We start from the raw sequence: 19460 nt of genomic DNA on the forward strand, positions 1-19460 counted from the left end.
GATAGGATTTTTGATCAATCAACACCTCTGCATCTCTGTCCTGTTTCTTTGCCTGACAGGCATGTATCAGCATTCTAAACACAGGCCAGTTGCTTCACCAGGCATCCTGGGTCATAAAGATGGAAGGTAGTTTTGATGTAGTTTGTTAATCTTTAGGTAGATCTTAAGGGCCAGCAAACCTAGACAGCATCTTAAACCTTAAATCTTAAACCTAGACAGCATCTTCAAAAGCAGAGACATCACCTTGCCAACAAAGGTCCGTATAGTTCAAGCTCTGGTTTTCCCAGTAGTGATGTATGGAAGTGAGAGCTGGACCATCAAGAAGGCTGATCGCCGAAGAATGGATGCTTTTGAATTCTGGTGCTGGAGGAGACTCTTGAGAGTCCCATGGACGGCAAGAAGATCCAACCTCTCCATTCTGAAGGAAATCAGCCCTGAGTGCTCACTGGAAGGACAGATCCTGAAGCTGAGGCTCCAATACTTTGGCCACCTCATGAGAAAAGAAGACTCCCTGGAAAAGACCCTGATGCTGGGAAAGATGGAGGGCACAAGAAGAAGGGGACGACAGAGGACGAGATGGTGGGACAGTGTTCTCGAAGCTACCAGCATGAGTTGGATCAAGCGATGGAAGACAGGTGTGCCCTGGTCCAGGGCGTCATGAAGAGGTGGACACGACTAAACGACTAAACAACAACAACCAACCTCTAACTTCTGCTTCTTCGCCACTGCGCTCTTCGCGGTGCCTTTGTCTTCCTTCTCACTGGCCGAGGCAGCCGGCTGCGCAACATCCTTGCTCACTTGTGTGGCTCCAGTTTCCTTCCCCACGGCCTTTTCTTCTGCCTGCTTGGGAGCCTCCCTCTTCTTCACTCCCGACTGGGGCTGCGGGCAAAACGGGAAAATGGGCATCGGGAAAAGGGTGGGAGCGCCAACGAAAGGGTGGCGTCTCTTGGAGGAATCAGTCCACCTATCGCTCTTGGGAGCCGCCATGCCTGCAAATTGAAAGGGTCCCAAGAAGGGGAAAATATCCCTTTTCTCTCTCTTTTATATATATAATTTTTTGTTAGTATTAACATACCATTTTCAACAGTAATTAAACATGCTTTTACAACTTATTCAATTTTTTTTTACTTCCATCGGTCCTGTCTGTAAATTTTCCAATCTCATCTCTTAGTATACATTTCTTACTTTTCTTATTACATTTAAAACTTATAACCAATCATCTCTATTTGTTTATCTATTTTGTAACACTTCTTATATTTCTCCCTACAAAACTTCTTGTAGTCCTACTAGCCTAATTTGTTGGTTACAATTGCTCTTCAAATACCCTTCTCTCTCTCACCCACTGAAAGAGGGGGTGGCAAACAAGGGAAACTGCATCTGGTACCCAGCAGTCAGCGATTTCGGAGAAAATAGGGCAGATCATCCACAGGGCTGCAGCAAAGCCACTGACGATATCTGTTGTTATACCAGGGGTGATGGGGGGGGGAAACTTGGAGTCTGGCCAGGGAAGGGAAGTTTTTAATGTCTAATGCTGTATTGTGTTTTCAAAATTTGCTTGGAAGCCATCCAGAGTGTCTGGGGAAACCAAGCCAGATGGGTGGGGTATAAATAATAATAATACAGTCATACCTCGGATTAAATGTGCTTCAGGTTGAACGCTTTCGGATTGCGCTCCGCGGCGACCTGGAAGTAACAGAACGTGTTACTTCCAGGTTTTGCCGCTCGCGCACGCGCAGGTGGTCAAAATGACATCATGCGCATGCACGGAAGAGGTGAATTGTGACCCACGCACGCACAGACGCGGGTTGTGTTCACTTCTGGATGCGAACGGGGCTCCAGAACGGATCCCATTCGTATCCAGAGGTACCACTGTAATATTATATTAGTATTATTATTATTATTATTATTATTATTATTTTGATTATTATTAATGCTACCCTCCCACTCCCATTTGGGACTCTCCCTCAGGCCACACTCCCCCCAGCTTTCTCCCCCCTGCCCCCCCCGCCTTGAGAGTTTGTTTTTCCTGGCTGGACTGCACCCCTGGAATATACTGATAATAGCTCTGGCTTCCTCTGATGGAGGAGAGAGAGGAGTGTTCGAGTATCCATGGAAACCAGCTTACCCCACAATGGTAAAATTTGCACTGCCCACTTTCCTTCTGGCTTTGCCCCCCCCCCCCCCCGCCATGCTGAATGGTACAGAAACACCCTGCCTATTTAGGGAACAACCATCTGGCCTAGTGGGAAGATCCATCGCACCACTGAATTTCATTTAAGGCTGGCTTCGGGGGCCCCGGGAGCGCGGTTAAGAGTAGCACTTGAGCTTGTGGATCAGGCCTAAGGTCTACCCGATACAGGGCTGCTTGCTTCCAGAAATCCCATAAGGAGAGTAAGCGTCTTCCCCTGCTGTTGCTCTAATAATAATAATAATAATAATAAATAATTAATAATTAATAATTTATTTATTTATACCCCACCCTCCCCAGCCAAGACAGAGCTCAGGGCAGCTAACACCAGATATAAAAGCAATTGATTGAAATACAGCTTAAAAAACAATATTAAAACACAACATTAAAACATTAAAATGCTGCCTCATTTCAGTGGAAACTCAATCAAAAACCTTTTTGGGGATGAAAACGTCAAATCTTCACCAAGGCCAACTATCCAGACTGGCCCTACATGGGCCAGAAAAAAGCCAGGGAAGTCCCCAAATAGGAGTTCCAACACAGAAGAAAGGGGGGAAAAAAGAAAGAGGGAGGGAGGGAATCAAACTGGCTCCAAGCCAAAGGCCAGGCGGAACAACTCTGTCTTACAGGCCCTGCGGAAAGAAATCAGATCCTGCAGGGCCCTGGTCTCATGAGGCAGAGCGTTCCACCAGGCCGGGGCCAGTGTTGAAAAGGCCCTGCCTCTGGTTGAAGCCAATCTAACTTCTGTAGGGCCCAGGACCACTAGGGTGTTGTTATTTATGGACCTTGAGGCTCTCTATGGGGCATACCGGGAGAGGCGGTCCCGTAGGTACGAGAAAGAACATAAGGAGAGCCTGCAGGATCAGGCCAGTGGCCCTTCTAGTCCAGCATCCTGTCTCCCTTGTGGCAGGGAGTTCCACAGTTTAATGGCCATCCAACCCAAACCCCTCCTTTAAAGCAAGCCTGCAGCCCCTCACTATGTTGTCGGGCAGCAATAACAAGGCCAGGGACTTCTGTCTAGGGTGAGACCACAGTCCCGTCCCCGTCCCCCCAGTTCCCCGACTCTCCACTGACCGAACTGACCACGCCTGGCTCCTTGAAAGGCTGCAGCTTTTGGGGCTTCGGCAGCTCTGGGAAGTGCAGCTGAAAGAGAAAGGGAGACAGCCAGTTGTTAGCGCCCTGTTCTTTTCTCCCGACAGAAGCCCCTCCACCACGATTTTCATTTCCTCAGGGAAAACGCACACCACAATCTCCTAATCTGGAGATAAACCCTTGGCTGAAAAATTGGACCAGATTTCTACCTCTACTTGGTCCAAAGAGAAGCCACTTTTCCCTCCACGCTCCTCAGGCTTCCTCCCCAAGTAAATAATAATAATAATAATAATAATAATAATAATAAAATTTATTTATACCCCGCCCTCCCCAGCCAAGGCCGGACTCAGGGCGGCTAACAACCAATAATAAAAACAAGTTGATTGGAATACATCTTAAAAAACAAGGTTAAATACAACAAAATCATAATCATAATTTATTATTTATACCCCGCCCATCTGGCTGGGTTTCCCCAGCCACTCTGGGCGGCTTCCAACAGAACACTAAAATACAATAGCCTATTAAACATTTAAAGCTTCCCTAAGCAGGGCTGCCTTCAGATGTCTTCTAAAAGTCTGGTAGTTGTTGTTCTCTTTGACATCTGGTGGGAGGGCGTTCCACAGGGCGGGTGCCACCACCGAGAAGGCCCTCTGCCTGGTTCCCTGTAACTTGGCTTCTCGCAGGGAGGGAACCGCCAGAAGGCCCTCGGAGCTGGACCTCAGTGTCCAGGCAGAACGATGGAGGTGGAGACATTAAAACATTAAAAGGAAAGAACCAAGGAGGAGCGAAGGGGTCGCAATCTTCAGCCCGGAAACCCAAACGTTCGCCGGGTTGCACTGAGCAAACTGGGCCACGATAACACACACTTTGCCCGAAAGCTGCTCCCCCCGCCCGGTTTCCTTTCAAAATCTTTCCTCCTCCGCTGATCACCTTCATCCCGTTAGCGAAGGAGCAGGAACAAGGCTTCTCCGCAGGCAGCCCTTGGCTCCCCCCAAATCTTCCTTCCTTCTGCAGACACAAATCCTCTTTCCTGCTCCGTACAAAGGCCAGCCCTCCCCAACGCAGCCACATTCCCCATTAAACCGATCTCGCTCCACCCGCGTCCCAGCGACTTGCCACCCGCCATTTTGCATTGCCCACCTCATTGAGCTGGCTGCACGGGACCAGGGTCGTGTACCAAATGTACTGGCCGCCTCCGGCGACGCTGGCCTCCGTTTCGTGATGGCTTAGGTACTGGTCTGCCTTGGATTCCTGAGAGGGCAGAGGAGGAAACTGAGAAACGGGTTGTCCAAAAACTAAAAAAACAGACGTGTGAAAAGATTAAGATTTTTTGGGGGGGGAAATAGACGATGAATTTAAAAAGGTGATGGAAAATACAGGTATTCTGGGAGAGTATACATGCAGAACTGCAAAAAATGCTAAAGATCTCTTTCAATAAAAAAACCAGAGGCCTACCTCCTGGGAATAACAGATTTGGATATTCCACAAAAGAGGAAGGGTATCTTTTTATATGCGACGGCGGCAGCAAGAGTTTTGATCGCAGCAAAATGGAAGAGTAATGAAATCCCCTCTATTCAAGATTGGATCCAAAAGCTGACAGAATATGCTGAATTAGATGGTTTATCAGAAAAAATAAAAAATAAATCAAAACAGGAATTTGTTTCTAAATGGGAGGTTTTTAAAGAATATCTGAAAAATAAATATAGTAGTTTAAATTCTGTTGCAGCATTCGAGGAACTTCAGTAATAGTTGCAAGGTAGATATAAGAAATTAGATTTAATGAGAATAAGTTTAATTATGAAAAAAAAGTGTATTGGCAATAAGTAATATGAATTTGAAGTATGGAATAGACGGGAGGTTGGGTCTTTAGTGTTAAGACCAATAGATGTTTTATTGTTTGCTAAGAATATTAAGTGTCTATGGTTATTTTTGTAATTTGTGTGTAATTCGGTATTTGTGTTTTTTGTTTGTTTGTTTTTCTTGTTGTATAAATTATATATATATATATATATATATATGTGATGGAGATAACTTTTACTAAAAAACCAGAGGCATTTCTATTAAGTATTTTAGATAAAGAGATCACCAAAAATCTAAGAGAGGTATTCTTGTATGCAACTGCAGCGGCTCGTATACTTGTGGCCAAGGGATGGAAAGATCACGGGGCTCCAAAAATAACAGAATGGCAAATCAAATTACAGGAATTGGTGGAGACGGCTCAATTGACTAGTAAACTCAGAGGAAACTCAAAGCAAAAATTTGCGGAAAAATGGGATGGTTATAGAATGGTTCAAAAGTACAATAATAGTTTTGGCTCCGTACTAGAATTCGAGTGATAAAGGAACTAAAAGGAGGTGAACAACAATTAAGGATTTATTATGTTTTCAGAATGTATTGGAAAATTTATATAGAAAGGTGTATCGTTTTGTGTACATCCGATTGTAAGATAAAATATATGCAAAGGGACTTGACAGGAAGTCAAAGTTGAAGAAAAGATTTTGGAAGATAAAAGGGGAAAAATATTTACTTTCATTATTATCATTTTGTGTGCAGGTGTGTGGGTGTCTGCACATATGTGTGTTTTTGCATGGAATGTTTGGGAGGAAATAAGACAGTAAATAACAAATAAACTAAATACTGATGTATGTAATTTTTATGTCTTAATTATATTTAGTGGTAGTATGGTTGTATTGTTTTTAGTAACATAAAATCATTAAATAAAAAATATTTTTTTAAAAAACAAAAACTAAAAATAGGGGGTTCAGGAGCACTGCTGCTCCCCCCGTCAACCACAGAGGCAAAGCACAGACGTCCTGGCTAGCAGCCATCGACAGGCTTCTCTTTCACGGATTCGTCAAATGCTCTTTTAAAGCCCCCTGTGTTGGTGGCGCTCCTGTGGGAGGGAGTTCCGCAGTCTAACTCTGCACCGCCCACAGACACCCCTGGGCTTCTCAGGGACTCTTCAACCCGCCCCAGTTCCACCCCACAAGCAAAGAAGGGGCCGGTTGCTCACATCTATGTAGACCTCGTCGTGGCAGTGGGAGCTGCGGAGGTACCAGGTGATGTTCAGGGACAAATCGGGGGTGACGCAGTTCTTTTCCACAACTGCAAAGGGAAAGAAGCATTAGGCAAAGCCGCCAGGAGGGCAGCAAGCGTCTGGCGCTAACCAGGCGTGAAACTGAGCCCTGATCTGCCTTACCTTTGAGGCTAATAATAATAATAATAAATATTTCTACCCCGGCCAGAGCTGGGCTCAGGGCTGCTAACACCAATAAAATCACAGGAAAAACATAATACGGGGGAAAACAAAAGAAAAAAACCCAATTTAAAATGCAGGTTAAAATGCCATTTAAAATGCAGCCTCATTTTAAAAGTAGCCCATAGATCAAAACCATAAGGGAAGGGAAACATAAGGGTCAGAGTGAGTCCAAACCAAAGGCCAGGCGGAACAGCTCTGTCTTGCAGGCCCTGCGGAAAGATGTCAAGTCCCGCAGGGCCCTGGTCTCTTGGGACAGAGCGTTCCACCAAGTCGGGGCCAGTATTGAAAAGGCCCCGGCCCTAGTTGAGACCAATCTAACCACCTTGAGACCTGGGACCTCCAAGATGTTGTAATTTGTGGATCTTAAGGACCTAATGCATTAATTTATTTATCTGTGAATGTATATCTGTACACACAAACACACACATACGTTACTGCCAAGGGCAGGAAAAAACAACGTGGTGTTGGATGGCATAAAGCCAACAATAAAAAAGCCACCATGAAACAAGTACTGTATATCACAAAGTCAGTAAAGGGAGCTGGATCATTCCTTCGGAGAAAGCCTGGGTGAAATTAGAATTGTAGATTTGGAAGGGACCCGCAAAGGTCCTCTAGACCAACCCCCTGCAATGAAGGAATCACAGCTAGAGAATCCATGACAGATGGCCACCTAGGCTCTGCTTAACAACCTCCCAACGAAGGAGAGTTCACCAGCTCCTGAGGGTGTCCGTTCCATGGCCGAACATCTCTTACAGCCACAAAGTTCTTCCCCATGTTTAGTCGGAATCACCTTTCCTATCCTGTGAATTCCCTTTCCATGGAGGCGCAGATTGCAGCTATAACAAAGGCGGCGTTTTTTCATCTCCGCCAAGCTAAGCAGTTGGCGCCTTACCTCTCTCGCCCTGACCTAGCCACTGTGATCTATGCAATGGTCACCTCCAGACTGGATTATTGTAACTCGCTCTACGTGGGGCTGCCCTTGAGACTGACCCAAAAACTCCAGCGGGTGCAGAATGCCGCGGCGAGACTCCTTACGGGGTCCTTGCCACGGGAACGCATTCACCCAGTACTATACCAGCTGCACTGGCTCCCGGTGGAGTACAGGTAAGGTGCTGGTTTTGACCTTTAAAGCCCTATGCAGCCTAGGACCCTCGTACCTATGGGACCGCCTCTCCTGGTATGTCCCACGGAGGACCTTACGGTCTTCAAACAAAAACATCTTGGAGGTCCTGGGCCACAGGGAGGTTAGGCTGGCCTCAACCAGAGCCAGGGCTTTTTCAGCTGTGGCTCTGATCTGGTGGAACGCTCTGTCCCAAGAGACTAGGGCCCTGCAGGACTTGACATCTTTCCGCAGGGCCTACAAGATGGAGTTGTTCCACCAGGCCTTTGGTCAGGGCACAGCCTGACCCCCTCTCTCCTTCAGTAATCCTCATAGAACTCTAGCCCAATGGTTGCCATTAATTTGATTCTGAATTGATTTTAGAATGAATTTCAATTAATCAACTGTGATTTTATGTAAACTGTGTTACTTTTACTGTTGTTAGCCGCTCTGAGCCCGGCTTCGGCTGGGGAGGGCGGGAAGGAAATAAATAAAATTTTATTATTATTATTCATTGGTTCTGGTCCGACCCTCCGGAGCAGCGGAAGAGAAGCTTGCTCCATCTTTCACATGACAACCCAAGATGGCTGGCAAATAACCTCTCAGTCGTCTCTTCTCCAGGCTAAACAGACCTAGCTCCTTCAACTGTTCCTCATCAGGCTTGGTTTCCAGACCCTGGATCATCTTAGTCGCCCTCCTCTGAACACCTTCCAGCTTGTCAATATCTTTCTGAAATTGCAGTGCCCAGAACTGGACATAGGACTCCAGGCTTCCTTTGATCTAGACACTAGACCTCTGTTGATGCAGCCTAGAATAGCATTACCTTTTTTACAGCTGCATCACACTGTTAAGCTAAAACCCCTAGATCAGCGGTTCTCTACCTGTGGGTCCCCAGATGTTGTTGGACTACAACTCCCATCATCCCTGAGCTCTGGCCTTGCTCGCTAGGACTGATGGGAGTTGTAGTCCAACAACATCTGGGGACCCACAGGCTGAGAAGGCTGCCCTACATCCTTTTTGCATGCACTGCTGTCAAGCCAGGTTCCCCTCCGTCCTATATCTGAATTGGGAGGCCTAAATGCCAGTATCGCTGGTGCACCCCAGAGCCACCACAGTAAAGGCCCTGGTCTTAGTGGGAAATAAGACGAACCCTAGGAGCGTATCGCACTACTAAAGCATCTTTCCTGAGGATGGAAGTTTCTCAACAGGAGTGGGACACAAGGTGAGTCTTTGCACAGGTGAGCTGGTTCCCTTTTATAACAGCACCAGAACTTACATTTGAGGATAATCTGGGTGTCCTTAAACATTGTTTTGGGTAAGACAAACAGCTTCTGTGTTTGGTTCTGAAAAAGAAGAACAGCAAAAATGGATTGATTAGAGACACCCTCAATTGGGCTCGTTCCTCCCCAAAATAGTTCCAGGCCCCCACGCAAGGACGTCTCCTCTGGTTCTGACTCGCAATGAAAACAACCACTTAGCCTCAGCAGAGTGACAACTTGCAAGTGGAAAATTTCAGCCTGCTCCTGGGGAGAAAGAGATGCTGAGTGGTGAGGAAACACGAGCAGCCTTGTGTTACGGGCTGTGCGTCCCCGTGGGTTAAATTTCCAAAGAATGCAAGCTCAGAAGGCAAGAATGAAAGCCAGGGTGAAGTCAAATGCCGGACAGGAAGCTGCTGGGCAATTTGGGGCAGGTCACTACCCTCAGTCTCCCCTGTCTGCATTATGGGGATAATACCGACGGCAGAGGACTGAGATGAGAACAGTGCAACACCCAAAATGTACCATATAATGTTCGATAAGCATTGCAACAGGGTGGGAGGTGGGAGAGACGCAGCTTGTGAGGCAACATATATCTCCTCCCTCCCACAACTGCTGCAGATCCTAAACCACAACCTGAGGACCATCCATCCCACACACAGAAAGAGTTGCCTGATGTTTAGCTGTAAACATTAGGGCCCTCGTATCTACGGGACCACCTCTCCTGGTCTGCCCCGCAGAGGGCCTTAAGGTCCATGAATACCCATAGTTTAGATGTCCTGGGCCCTAAGGAAGCCAGACTATCCTCCACCAGGGCCAGGGCCTTCTCAGTGGTGGCTCCGACCTGGTGGAATGCTCTGTCCCACGAGACCAGGGCCCTGCAGGATTTAACCTCCTTCCGTCAGGCCTGTAAGACAGAGCTATTCCTCCTGGCTTTTAATTTGAATTCAGCCTGATCTTTTATTCCCCTTCCTTCCCTCCCCCTCCCCTTTTATGAAGATCATCCGCTCTGAGACCCCACAGATAATTCTCCCCTGGTCTCCTCGCTGGCCCAAGGAAGACCACTTCAGCCAGCTAGCCCTGGGGATTATCTAATTGATTTTTGATTTGTATTGTTATTCATGTTTTTATACTGTATTTTATGCTGCTTTTATAACTAAGTGTTTTAAATTTGTTGTTAGCCGCCCTGAGCCCAGTTTTCTGAACCGGGAAGGGCGGGATATAAATAAAAATTAATTATTGTTATTTATCATTAATGCCCCTCTCTGTTGTCTCAGCTCCACATATTTCTCCTCTTAGCTAAGGGTATGAAACTGCTTTATACGGAGTCAGATTATATGCCAATCAAAGTTCCAGGTGATCTGCGCTACAACTCCCATCATCCCTGCCCATTTGTCCATGCCGGCAGGGGCTGATGGGAGTCAGGAATCCAAAACTCTGGGAGGCCACAAAGCTGGGGGGAGGCTGATCTGGCACAATAATACTCCGGCAGAGAGAGAAGTATTTCCTAACCCAGAGATGCTCAGGGCAGAAACTCGTGTTGTTTTCTGTGTTCAAAGCTTGCGCCCTGAGACTAAACTCTGGGCTTATTCTGGGACAGCCTGCGTTTGCCAGCCGTTATTTCCCCTAGCAAAGAAGGAGTATTGGAAGCCAAATCCAGAAACTTGGAGCAGCTGCCCCATGGCTGCCCTCCCTAGTTGCAGACACAACTGGCGGTCGACCCATTGCAAATTCCTCTGCATGGACTGGAACTCCAGCAGGTGAACTAGGCTTTACTCGCAAGGCAGACTGAAGGCACCTGATCTGCCTTCGCTCTCCGCAAGTCAGGGAAACACATTCAATTGCCCTGAATTAACCTGCTGCCCTCCAGATGTTTTGGACAGATGTTTGGCTGAAGCCTGAAACATCTGGGTGGGGTCCAGCCTGGAGAAGGGTAGTTTAGACCAGGCATAGGCAAACTCGGCCCTCCAAATGTTTTGGAACTACAACTCCCACCAATCCTAGCTAACAGGACCAGTGGTCTGGGATGATGGGAGCTGTAGTCCCAAAACATCTGGAGGGCCGAAGGTTGGGGATGCCTGGTCCACACCATACATTCCTGTTTAGGGAAGCTTTTAATGTTTAATAGGTTATTGTATTTTAGTGTTTTATTGGAAGCCGCCCAGAGTGGCTGGGGAAACCCAGCCAGATGGGCCGGGTATAAATAATAAATTATTGTTGTTGTTGTTGTTATTATTATTATTATTATTATTATTACTACTACTACTACTACTATTATTAAAAGCTCCATGGTGCTGCTTTAAACGGTCATGGCGGATTCCCCCAAGGAATTCTGGGAACTGTAGTTTTCTCAACTTTGTTAGCCCAAAGGTTTAGACCAACATGGGCGGAATTCACCTGCTACCCAAATCAGCAATGCAACCTGTTTGCCGAGGTAAACGAATATTAACTCGGGGGCAAACATTCCACGGGGCTTTATTGTACCTGAGAACAAAAAAGAAGTCTGCAGTCTCAAAGGGCAGCCTTTATCTTGCACCTGGGAAACACAGTTACAGAAAAACACCTGGCCCAGGACACAGGACTGTGGGCGAGGTTTATGAGCCTGAAGAATGGGGAAAGTAGGCCACAGGAAGAGCATGCATGTACCCTTCGCCGTCTTCAGCGCCACCAAAAAAGGAATTGAGGGTGGTGGTTTTGGGGGGTGGGTTGTGTGCTCAGGAAATGAAGAAATAGGTCTCCCCACTTTCTCACATTCAGAGGTAATATCAGGACTTGCGGTGAGAACGTGAAAGCATTTCCCGCTAGATGCCGCCTCCGCCTGTTAATAAACACTCAGTGTGATTGATTTCTCAAGCGCTCCTTCCATCCTGCCCACCGCCAACGGCTTTCAGTTCGGGGCGGCTTGTAAATAGAGGCAGACTTCCTTGTTCATAGATCATGGGTAGGCAAACTAAGGCCCGGGGGCTGGATCCGGCCCAATTGCCTTCTCAATCCAGCCCGTGGACAGTCCGGGAATCAGCGTGTTTTTACATGAGTAGAATGTGCCCTTTTATTTAAAATGAATCTCTGGGTTATTTGTGGGGCATAGGAATTCATTCAATATTTTTGTTCCAAAATACAGTCATACCTCGGGTTACAGACGCTTCAGGTTGTGTGTTTTCAGGTTGTGCACCACGCCAAACCCGGAAGTACCGGAACAGGTTACTTCCAGGTTTCGGTGCTTGCAGATGCGCAAAACCGCTAAATTGTGCTTTGCGCATAAGCGCCAAATTGCAACCCACACATGCGCAGACGCGGCACTGCGGGTTGCAAACGTGCCACCTGCACGGATCACGTTCGCAACCCCAGTATCCAACTGTATAGTCCAGCCCCCCACAAGGTCCGAGGGACAGTGGACTGGCCCTCTGCTGAAAAAGTTTGCTGACCGCTTTCATAGATGGTATAAACTGCCCGTTCCCATCCCTGAAACAATACCAAAGACGGGAGACTTTTGGATCCTTTTCTTGCTCAAGGAAGCTTACCCCCCACCTCCATCTTGCCACCCACCTTAAAATACCTCTGCCTTCTATGGAATGCGATCCTTTAAGACCCAAAAGAGGGGTGCAGACTTTTCTTACCCCTCCCCTCTTCCAACCTGCCCCAAACCTGCACAACGTCCCCCCAAGAAAAAAACCAGTGTCCATAACAGGACTCAGAAATGGTTCCCTCCTGGATCTGTTAGCACGGTGCACACAGAGGGAAAAGTCTCCACCTGCTCCATTGGGGGCAATGGCAACCACTACTATCACCCATGTAAGTAGACCTGGTGCCTTCCATGACATGGACCAGGCATAGGCAAACTCCGGCCCTCCAGATGTTTGGGACTACAATTCCCATCATCCCTGACCACCGGTCCTGTTAGCTAGGGATGATGGGAGTTGTAGTCCCCAACATCTGGAGGGCCGGAGTTTGTCTATGCCTGACATGGACAAAGTGAGGAGGCTAAGAATCAACTTGATCCCCTTCCCCTCTTTCTTTTCTCCTTTCTCCTTATGTGATGGAACTCCTATTTGGGGACTTCCCTGGCTTTTTTCTGGCCCATGTAGGGCCAGTCTGGATAGTTGGCCTTGGTGAAGATTTGACGTTTTTATCCCCAAAAAAGTTTTTGATTGAGTTTCCACTGAAATGAGGCTGCATTTTAATGTTTTGATGTTGTATTTTAATCTTGTTTTTTAAGCTGTATTTCAATCAATTGTTTTTATATTTGGTGTTAGCCGCCCTGAGCCCTGTTTTGGCTGGGGAGGGCGGGGTGTAAATAAAATTTATTATTATTATTAAGTGTCCTGCAGATGCCCCAACAGACAGGAGCAGAACAAGAAGGGAGGGGATCACAAGATCCCCAGCAGGGATCTGCTGCTGAACGTTGGTCAGGAACAAGGCCAGCAGGGGCCATTATTCTTCTTATTATCCCCACATACATTTGGGGCCCCGGCTCCAGACTCTGCTCTGCTCCTCTCCTCCTAATGGCCGCTGAGGATCAGGCCTGCTCTGGTTTGGCTTCTTGGTCACACCGCAATGTGACAAGCGGTTGCGGATGGGCTGCCTGTTTATTCTGAGGAATTTTAATTCAAACACACACATTGTTATGAGTGCATTTCATGACAACGTTGGCTATTTTACTCTCTAAGGCCATTATGTTATATTATTATTTATTAAGTTTCTAAGCCACTCTTCATTGGAGGAGCACAGGGTGGTTTACCATATAAAAACACAAAAATATGTACCGTGGTATACAAATAAAAACAAGAACCCCACATTTATGATGTAAAGGTTAATTTTGAAAGCCACGCGGTGGGAGGGAAGGAAGTCGACAGGCTCTAAAGAGCCAGGGGCGTAAAGTGGAGTGTTATGATGTGAACATATATTATAAAATGGAAAATAAATAAGAACCCCACATTATTATATTGACGTTAATATCAACAAGCATTATATTAATTATACTATATTATACCACACTATGAATTAATTATAATGCATTGACTATATTACATTGACTATATCATATTACTTATGTATTGAATTGTATATTATATTAATAACCCTTATTAATTATACTATATTATGCCACACTATGTATTACAGTGGTACCTCGGGTTAAGTACTTAATTCGTTCCAGAGGTCCGTTCTTAACCTGAAACTGTTCTTAACCTGAAGCACCACTTTAGTTAATGGGGCCTCCTGCTGCTGCTGCTGCTGCGCTGCCGCCGCGTTATTTCTGTTCTCATCCTGAAGCAAAGTTCTTAACCAGAGGTACTATTTCTGGGTTAGCGGAGTCTGTAACCTGAAGCGTATGTAATCTGAAGCGTATGTAACCAGAGGTACCACTGTAATCATAATATATTGACTATATTACATTGACTATATCATATTACTTACATATTAAACTGCATGAATTGCCTATTATACTAATATTCCCCCTTCTTAATTGTCCTATATCATGCCACACTATATATTAATTATAATATATTGACTATTTCCTATTGCTTACGTATTAAACTGCATGAATTGCCTATTATACTAATATTCCCCCTTCTTCATGGTCCTATATCATGCCACACTATATATTAATTATAATATCTTGACTATATCCTATTGCTTACGTATTACACTGCATGAACTGCCCGTTCTACTCACATTCCCCTTTATTAATTCTACTATATCATGCCACACTATATATTAATTATAATATCTTGACTATATCATATTACTTACATATTGAATTGTATTAATTGCCTATTATACTAATATTCCCCCTTCTTCATGGTCCTCTATCATGCCACACTATATATTAATTATAATATCTTGACTAGATCCTATTGCTTGCGTATTGAACTGCACGAGCTGCCCCTTCTACTCCTACCCGCCCTTCGCCTTCCTTGCCCCTCGCCCCTTCCGCCCCTCGCCCCTCGCTCACCCCTCGGGCCCGGAGGCTCCATCGGCCGGGCTGGGAGGCGGCCCCCTTGGCGGGCCCAGGCGCCAGGGCGGCCCCGCAGGCCAGCAGCAGCGCCAGCCGGAGCAGCGGGAGCCGCGGCCCCCAGCAGCGCGCCAGGCGCCCACCCGACGCCATCCTCTTCCGGAGCCGGCCGGGCGTCACGTGGGGGGCGGGGGCGGGGCCTGGAGGAGGGAGGGAGGGAGGGAGGGGCCGGGGAAGGGGCGGGGCGGAGGAGGAGGAGGAGGAGGAGGAGGAAGAGGCTCCTCCCTCGGCAAGGCAAGGGAGCGGGGAGAAAGAGGCAGCCCCGGGAAGGAACGAAGGAGGCGGCGCCAGGGAGGCAGGGAGGGAGGGAGAGAGAGATGGAAAGATAGAGGGATGGAAAGATAGACAGACAGACAGATCAACAGATAGATAGACAGATAGACAGACAGATCAATAGATAGATAGACAGACAGACAGACTGATAGATAGACAGACAGATTGATCAAAAGATAGATAGATAGATAGATAGATAGATAGATAGATAGATAGATAGACAGATAGACAGACAGATAGACAGACAGATCAATAGATAGATAGACAGACAGACAGACAGATAGATAGACAGACAGATTGATCAAAAGATAGATAGACAGACAGATAGATAGATAGATAGATAGACAGACAGACAGACAGACCGATAGATAGACAGACAGACAGACAGATAGACAGACAGATCAATAGATAGATAGATAGACAGACAGACAGACCGACCGATAGATAGATAGACAGATAGACAGACAGATCAATAGATAGATAGATAGATAGATAGATAGATAGACAGACAGACCGATAGATAGACAGATAGACAGACAGATCAATAGATAGATAGATAGATAGACAGACAGACAGACAGACAGATAGATAGACAGACAGACTGATAGATAGACAGACAGATTGATCAAAAGATAGATAGACAGACCGACCAACAGACAGACCGATAGATAGACAGATAGACAGACAGATCAATAGATAGATAGATAGATAGAATTGGGGAGAGAGAGAGAAAGCAGTGCCAGATTTACGTACAAGCTAAACAAGCTCTAGCTTAGGCCCCACTCTCTTGGGGTTTAATTTAAAGGGGAAAAAACTGGATGTACATTTCCAAAATATACATATAATATTAAGTTTGTTATGAATAAAAATCATTTTAAGTTTGTTGTTGTTCCTGGTTAGTCGTTTAGTCTAAGCATGAGTTTGACCAAACTGTGGGAGGCAGTGGAAGACGGGAGGGCCTGGCGTGCTCTGGTCCAGGGGGTCACGAAGAGGCGGACACGACTAAACGACTCAACAACAACAACAAACCAGCAAGGTTGCAAATCAGTCAAAAATTCAGTGTTGCTTTTTTTATAATTGCTTGTCTCCTACTTAAGTTGGCCTTTATTTAAAGTGTATCTCTTGCTCTTAAGCTTTAAACGTCAGAGATGCAGTGAGGCCCCATTACAGGCCCTAAGGAAGTCAGACTATCCTCCCCCAGGGCCAGGGCCTTTTCAGTGATGGCTCCGACCTGGTGGAATGCTTTGTCCCATAAGACCAGGGTCCTGCAGGATTTAACCTCCTTCCACAGGGCCTGTAAGACAGAGCTATTCCGCCTGGCCTTTAATTTGAATTCAGCCTGATCTTTTATTTCCCTTCTCTTCCCTCCCCCTCCCCTTTTATGAAGATCACCCATTCTGAGACCCCACAGCTAATTCTCCCCTGGCCTCCTCGCTGGCCCAAGTAGGACCCATTCAGCCAGCTAGCCCTGGGGATTATCTGATTGATTGATTTTTGAATTTCATTGTTATTCGTGTTTTTATACCGCATTTTATGTTGCTTTTATAATTAAGTGTTTTAAATTTGTTGTTAGCCACCCTGAGCCTGGTTTTTGACCCGGGAAGGGCGGGGTATAAATAAAATTTTATTATTATTATTCACTAAGAACAAAAAGAATAAGGAACTGCGATCCTGTTTAAAAGCAATGTGTTATTTTGTATTTTGCCAACGTCTACTTTGTAACTAGTTTAAGACTGTTTGCAGCAGAGCTTTGAAACCACCCTGAGCCCAGTTTTTGAACCGGGAAGGGCAGGGTATAAATAGAAATTTGTTGTTGTTGTTGTTGTTGTTGTTAGTCCACCATCGTGTTCTCAAGGAGGCCAAGCAAATGCTTCTGGGAAACCCTCGGGCACCAGAGCCGCCCCTCCCCTGCCCCCCAGGGTTTCTAATAACTGGTACTCATAAGTATTACTGCCTTGCAAAACATCAGCTTTAAGATGGCCCCTCTAGATTGACATGACACACAAGGAAAAATGAAGGGGAGGGAGGAGGAAAAAGCAAGCTCCAGCAGAAGTTATTACGGTCGATGTCTGTGGCGGTTATGACTATCGTGCTTTTGATTAAGAGCAGGCATAGGCAAACTCGGCCCTCCAGCTGTTTTGGGACTACAACTCCCATCATCCCTAGCTAACGAGTGGTCAGGGATGATGGGAGTTGTAGTCTCAAAACATCGGGAGGCCGAGTTTGCCTATGCCTGATTAAGAGCAACCCTTCTTGTGTAAACTCTCCCATACCTGGTCACCAACTGGCTTCCCGGGCCCTGATGAAACCATGTAACATTTAAGCCACTTAAAAACAAACTGGCAACTTTGTGTAACTATGTATAAAACTCCATTGAAAGTTGATTTAAAAGAAACAAGTGTTATGTTATTTGGCATGGTTTTATTGTTCATATGAAGAATGGAACACATGGAAAGGACAGGCCTACCGCATGCTTGTACAACTTTGTCTCATCATGTGATAAAGTAGAGAAAGAAATAACAATGAAATAACTGTGATAATAGGAAATCGGTTTATTACGATTGACCCGATTCAAATCTGAAGCGGGGTTTTGCAAGCATGTGCAGAAATTGTTTACGATGCCTCTTTGCCCTGTTTCAGGTAGGTAGCCATGTTGGTCGGATGCAGTCGAAATAAAATAAAATAATAATAATAATAAATTGTCCAGTAGCACCTTAGAGACCAACTAAGTTTGTTCTGGGTATAAGCTTTCATGTGCAGGCACACTTCTTCAGAACGCTTATACCCAGAACAAACTTAGTTGGTCTCTAAGGTGCTACTGGACAATTTTATAATTTTTTAAATTTATTGCATTGCCTTGCATTTCGTTGCTTTTTTTAAAAAAAAAATTTTAAGTCATACTTTTTGCATTTCGCATTGCCTTTGTATTTACGATTGCACCAAAAGTTCAATAAAAAATAATTGGGCAGGGGGCGGGTGGGTGGAGGCAGGGCCTTGCAGAGCCAGGCAGAGACCCAGGCCAGGTAGATAATGTGCCCCCCCCTTTTTTACCCTGGGGTTAACTGAAATCTTCTAAATAAGTAAGTGTATGAATAATTTTCACAAACGTTACACTGACAAATAATTTTATTTCAAGGCTTGAACCATATCTGCATATAAAGACAAAATGGAAAAGATAGATATACAATAGTGCTTTTTAAAAATACATAGGGAAAAGGATTATTTTAAGTATTTACATTTAAAAATGCTTTCAAGCTCAACATTAAAAAAAAACGAAGATCATGGCCACTGGGCCCATCACCTCCTGGCAAATAGAAGGGGAAGCAATGGAGGCAGTGAGAGATTTGACTTTCTTGGGCTCCATGATCACTGCAGATGGTGACAGCAGCCACGAAATGAAAAGACGCCTGCTTCTTGGGAGGAAAGCAATGACAAACCTAGAAAGCATCTTAAAAAGCAGAGACATCACCTTGCCGACAAAGGTCCGTATAGTTAAAGCTATGGTTTTCCCAGTCGTGATGTATGGAAGTGAGAGCTGGACCATAAAGAAGGCTGATTGCTGAAGAATGGGTGCTTTTCAATTCTGGTGCTGGAGGAGACTCTTGAGAGTCCCATGGACTGCAAGAAGATCAAACCTCTCCATTCTGAAGGAAATCAGCCCTGAGTGCTCACTGGAAGGACAGATCCTGAAGCTGAGGCTCCAAGACTTTGGCCACCTCATGAGAAGAGAAGACTCCCTGGAAAAGACCCTGATGTTGGGAAAGATGGAGGGCACAAGGAGACGGGGACGACAGAGGACGAGATGGTGGGACAGTGTTCTCGAAGCTACCAGCATGAGTTTGACCAAACTGCGGGAGGCAGTGGAAGACAGGAGTGCCTGGCGTGCTCTGGTCCAGGGGGTCACGAAGAGGCGGACACGACTCAACGACTAAACAACAACAACAAGGTGCTACTGGACAATTTTTTTAATTTTTTAATTTATTTCACTGCCCTGTATTTCGTTGATTTTTTAAAAAAATTGTTTTTAAGTCATACTTTTTGCATTTCGCGTTGCCTTTGTATTTACACTTGCACCAAGAGTTCAATAAAAAATAATTGGGCGGGGTGTGTGTGGAGGAAATAGATTTCAATACAGCTTCCAGGAGTTGGCAGCCGCGTGGGCCTTAATCCGGAGTGACTCCGCATTGTCTCCGGAGGAAGCAGGCCTTCGCTCCCCGACCCCACCCCTCTCTTCCCGCAAGAGGGCGTCGCCTCCTTTGGGCACCCCCCCCCACCCACGG

The 19460-nt window shown here is 45.9% G+C and overlaps 1 protein-coding gene across 5 annotated transcripts in view; it reads right to left on the bottom strand.

Annotated features, from left to right (window-relative positions):
- The window catches only part of LOC308484182 (transmembrane protein 87A-like), a gene marked incomplete at its 5' end in the record, with an annotated part of 31536 nt that extends 16536 nt beyond the window's left edge, over nt 1-15000 (bottom strand). For 4 of the 5 annotated variants that reach the window (XR_013989898.1, XM_081018885.1, XM_081018886.1 and 1 more), the window contains 6 exons: nt 703-879; nt 3263-3331; nt 4421-4531; nt 6294-6385; nt 8915-8981; nt 14848-15000. Coding sequence is in view for 4 of the 5 variants with exons in the window: in XM_081018885.1 (XP_080875011.1) it covers nt 703-879; nt 3263-3331; nt 4421-4531; nt 6294-6385; nt 8915-8981; nt 14848-15000 (669 nt within the window). The remainder of the gene's footprint in view (nt 1-702; nt 880-3262; nt 3332-4420; nt 4532-6293; nt 6386-8914; nt 8982-14847) is intronic. The other variant, XM_081018887.1, reaches the window with a different exon arrangement.
- Nucleotides 15001-19460: the final 4460 nt, after the last annotated feature.

Source organism: Podarcis pityusensis (genome assembly GCF_964106645.2).
Source record: "Podarcis pityusensis genome assembly, chromosome: 8".
NCBI classification, from domain to species: Eukaryota; Metazoa; Chordata; class Lepidosauria; order Squamata; family Lacertidae; genus Podarcis; species Podarcis pityusensis.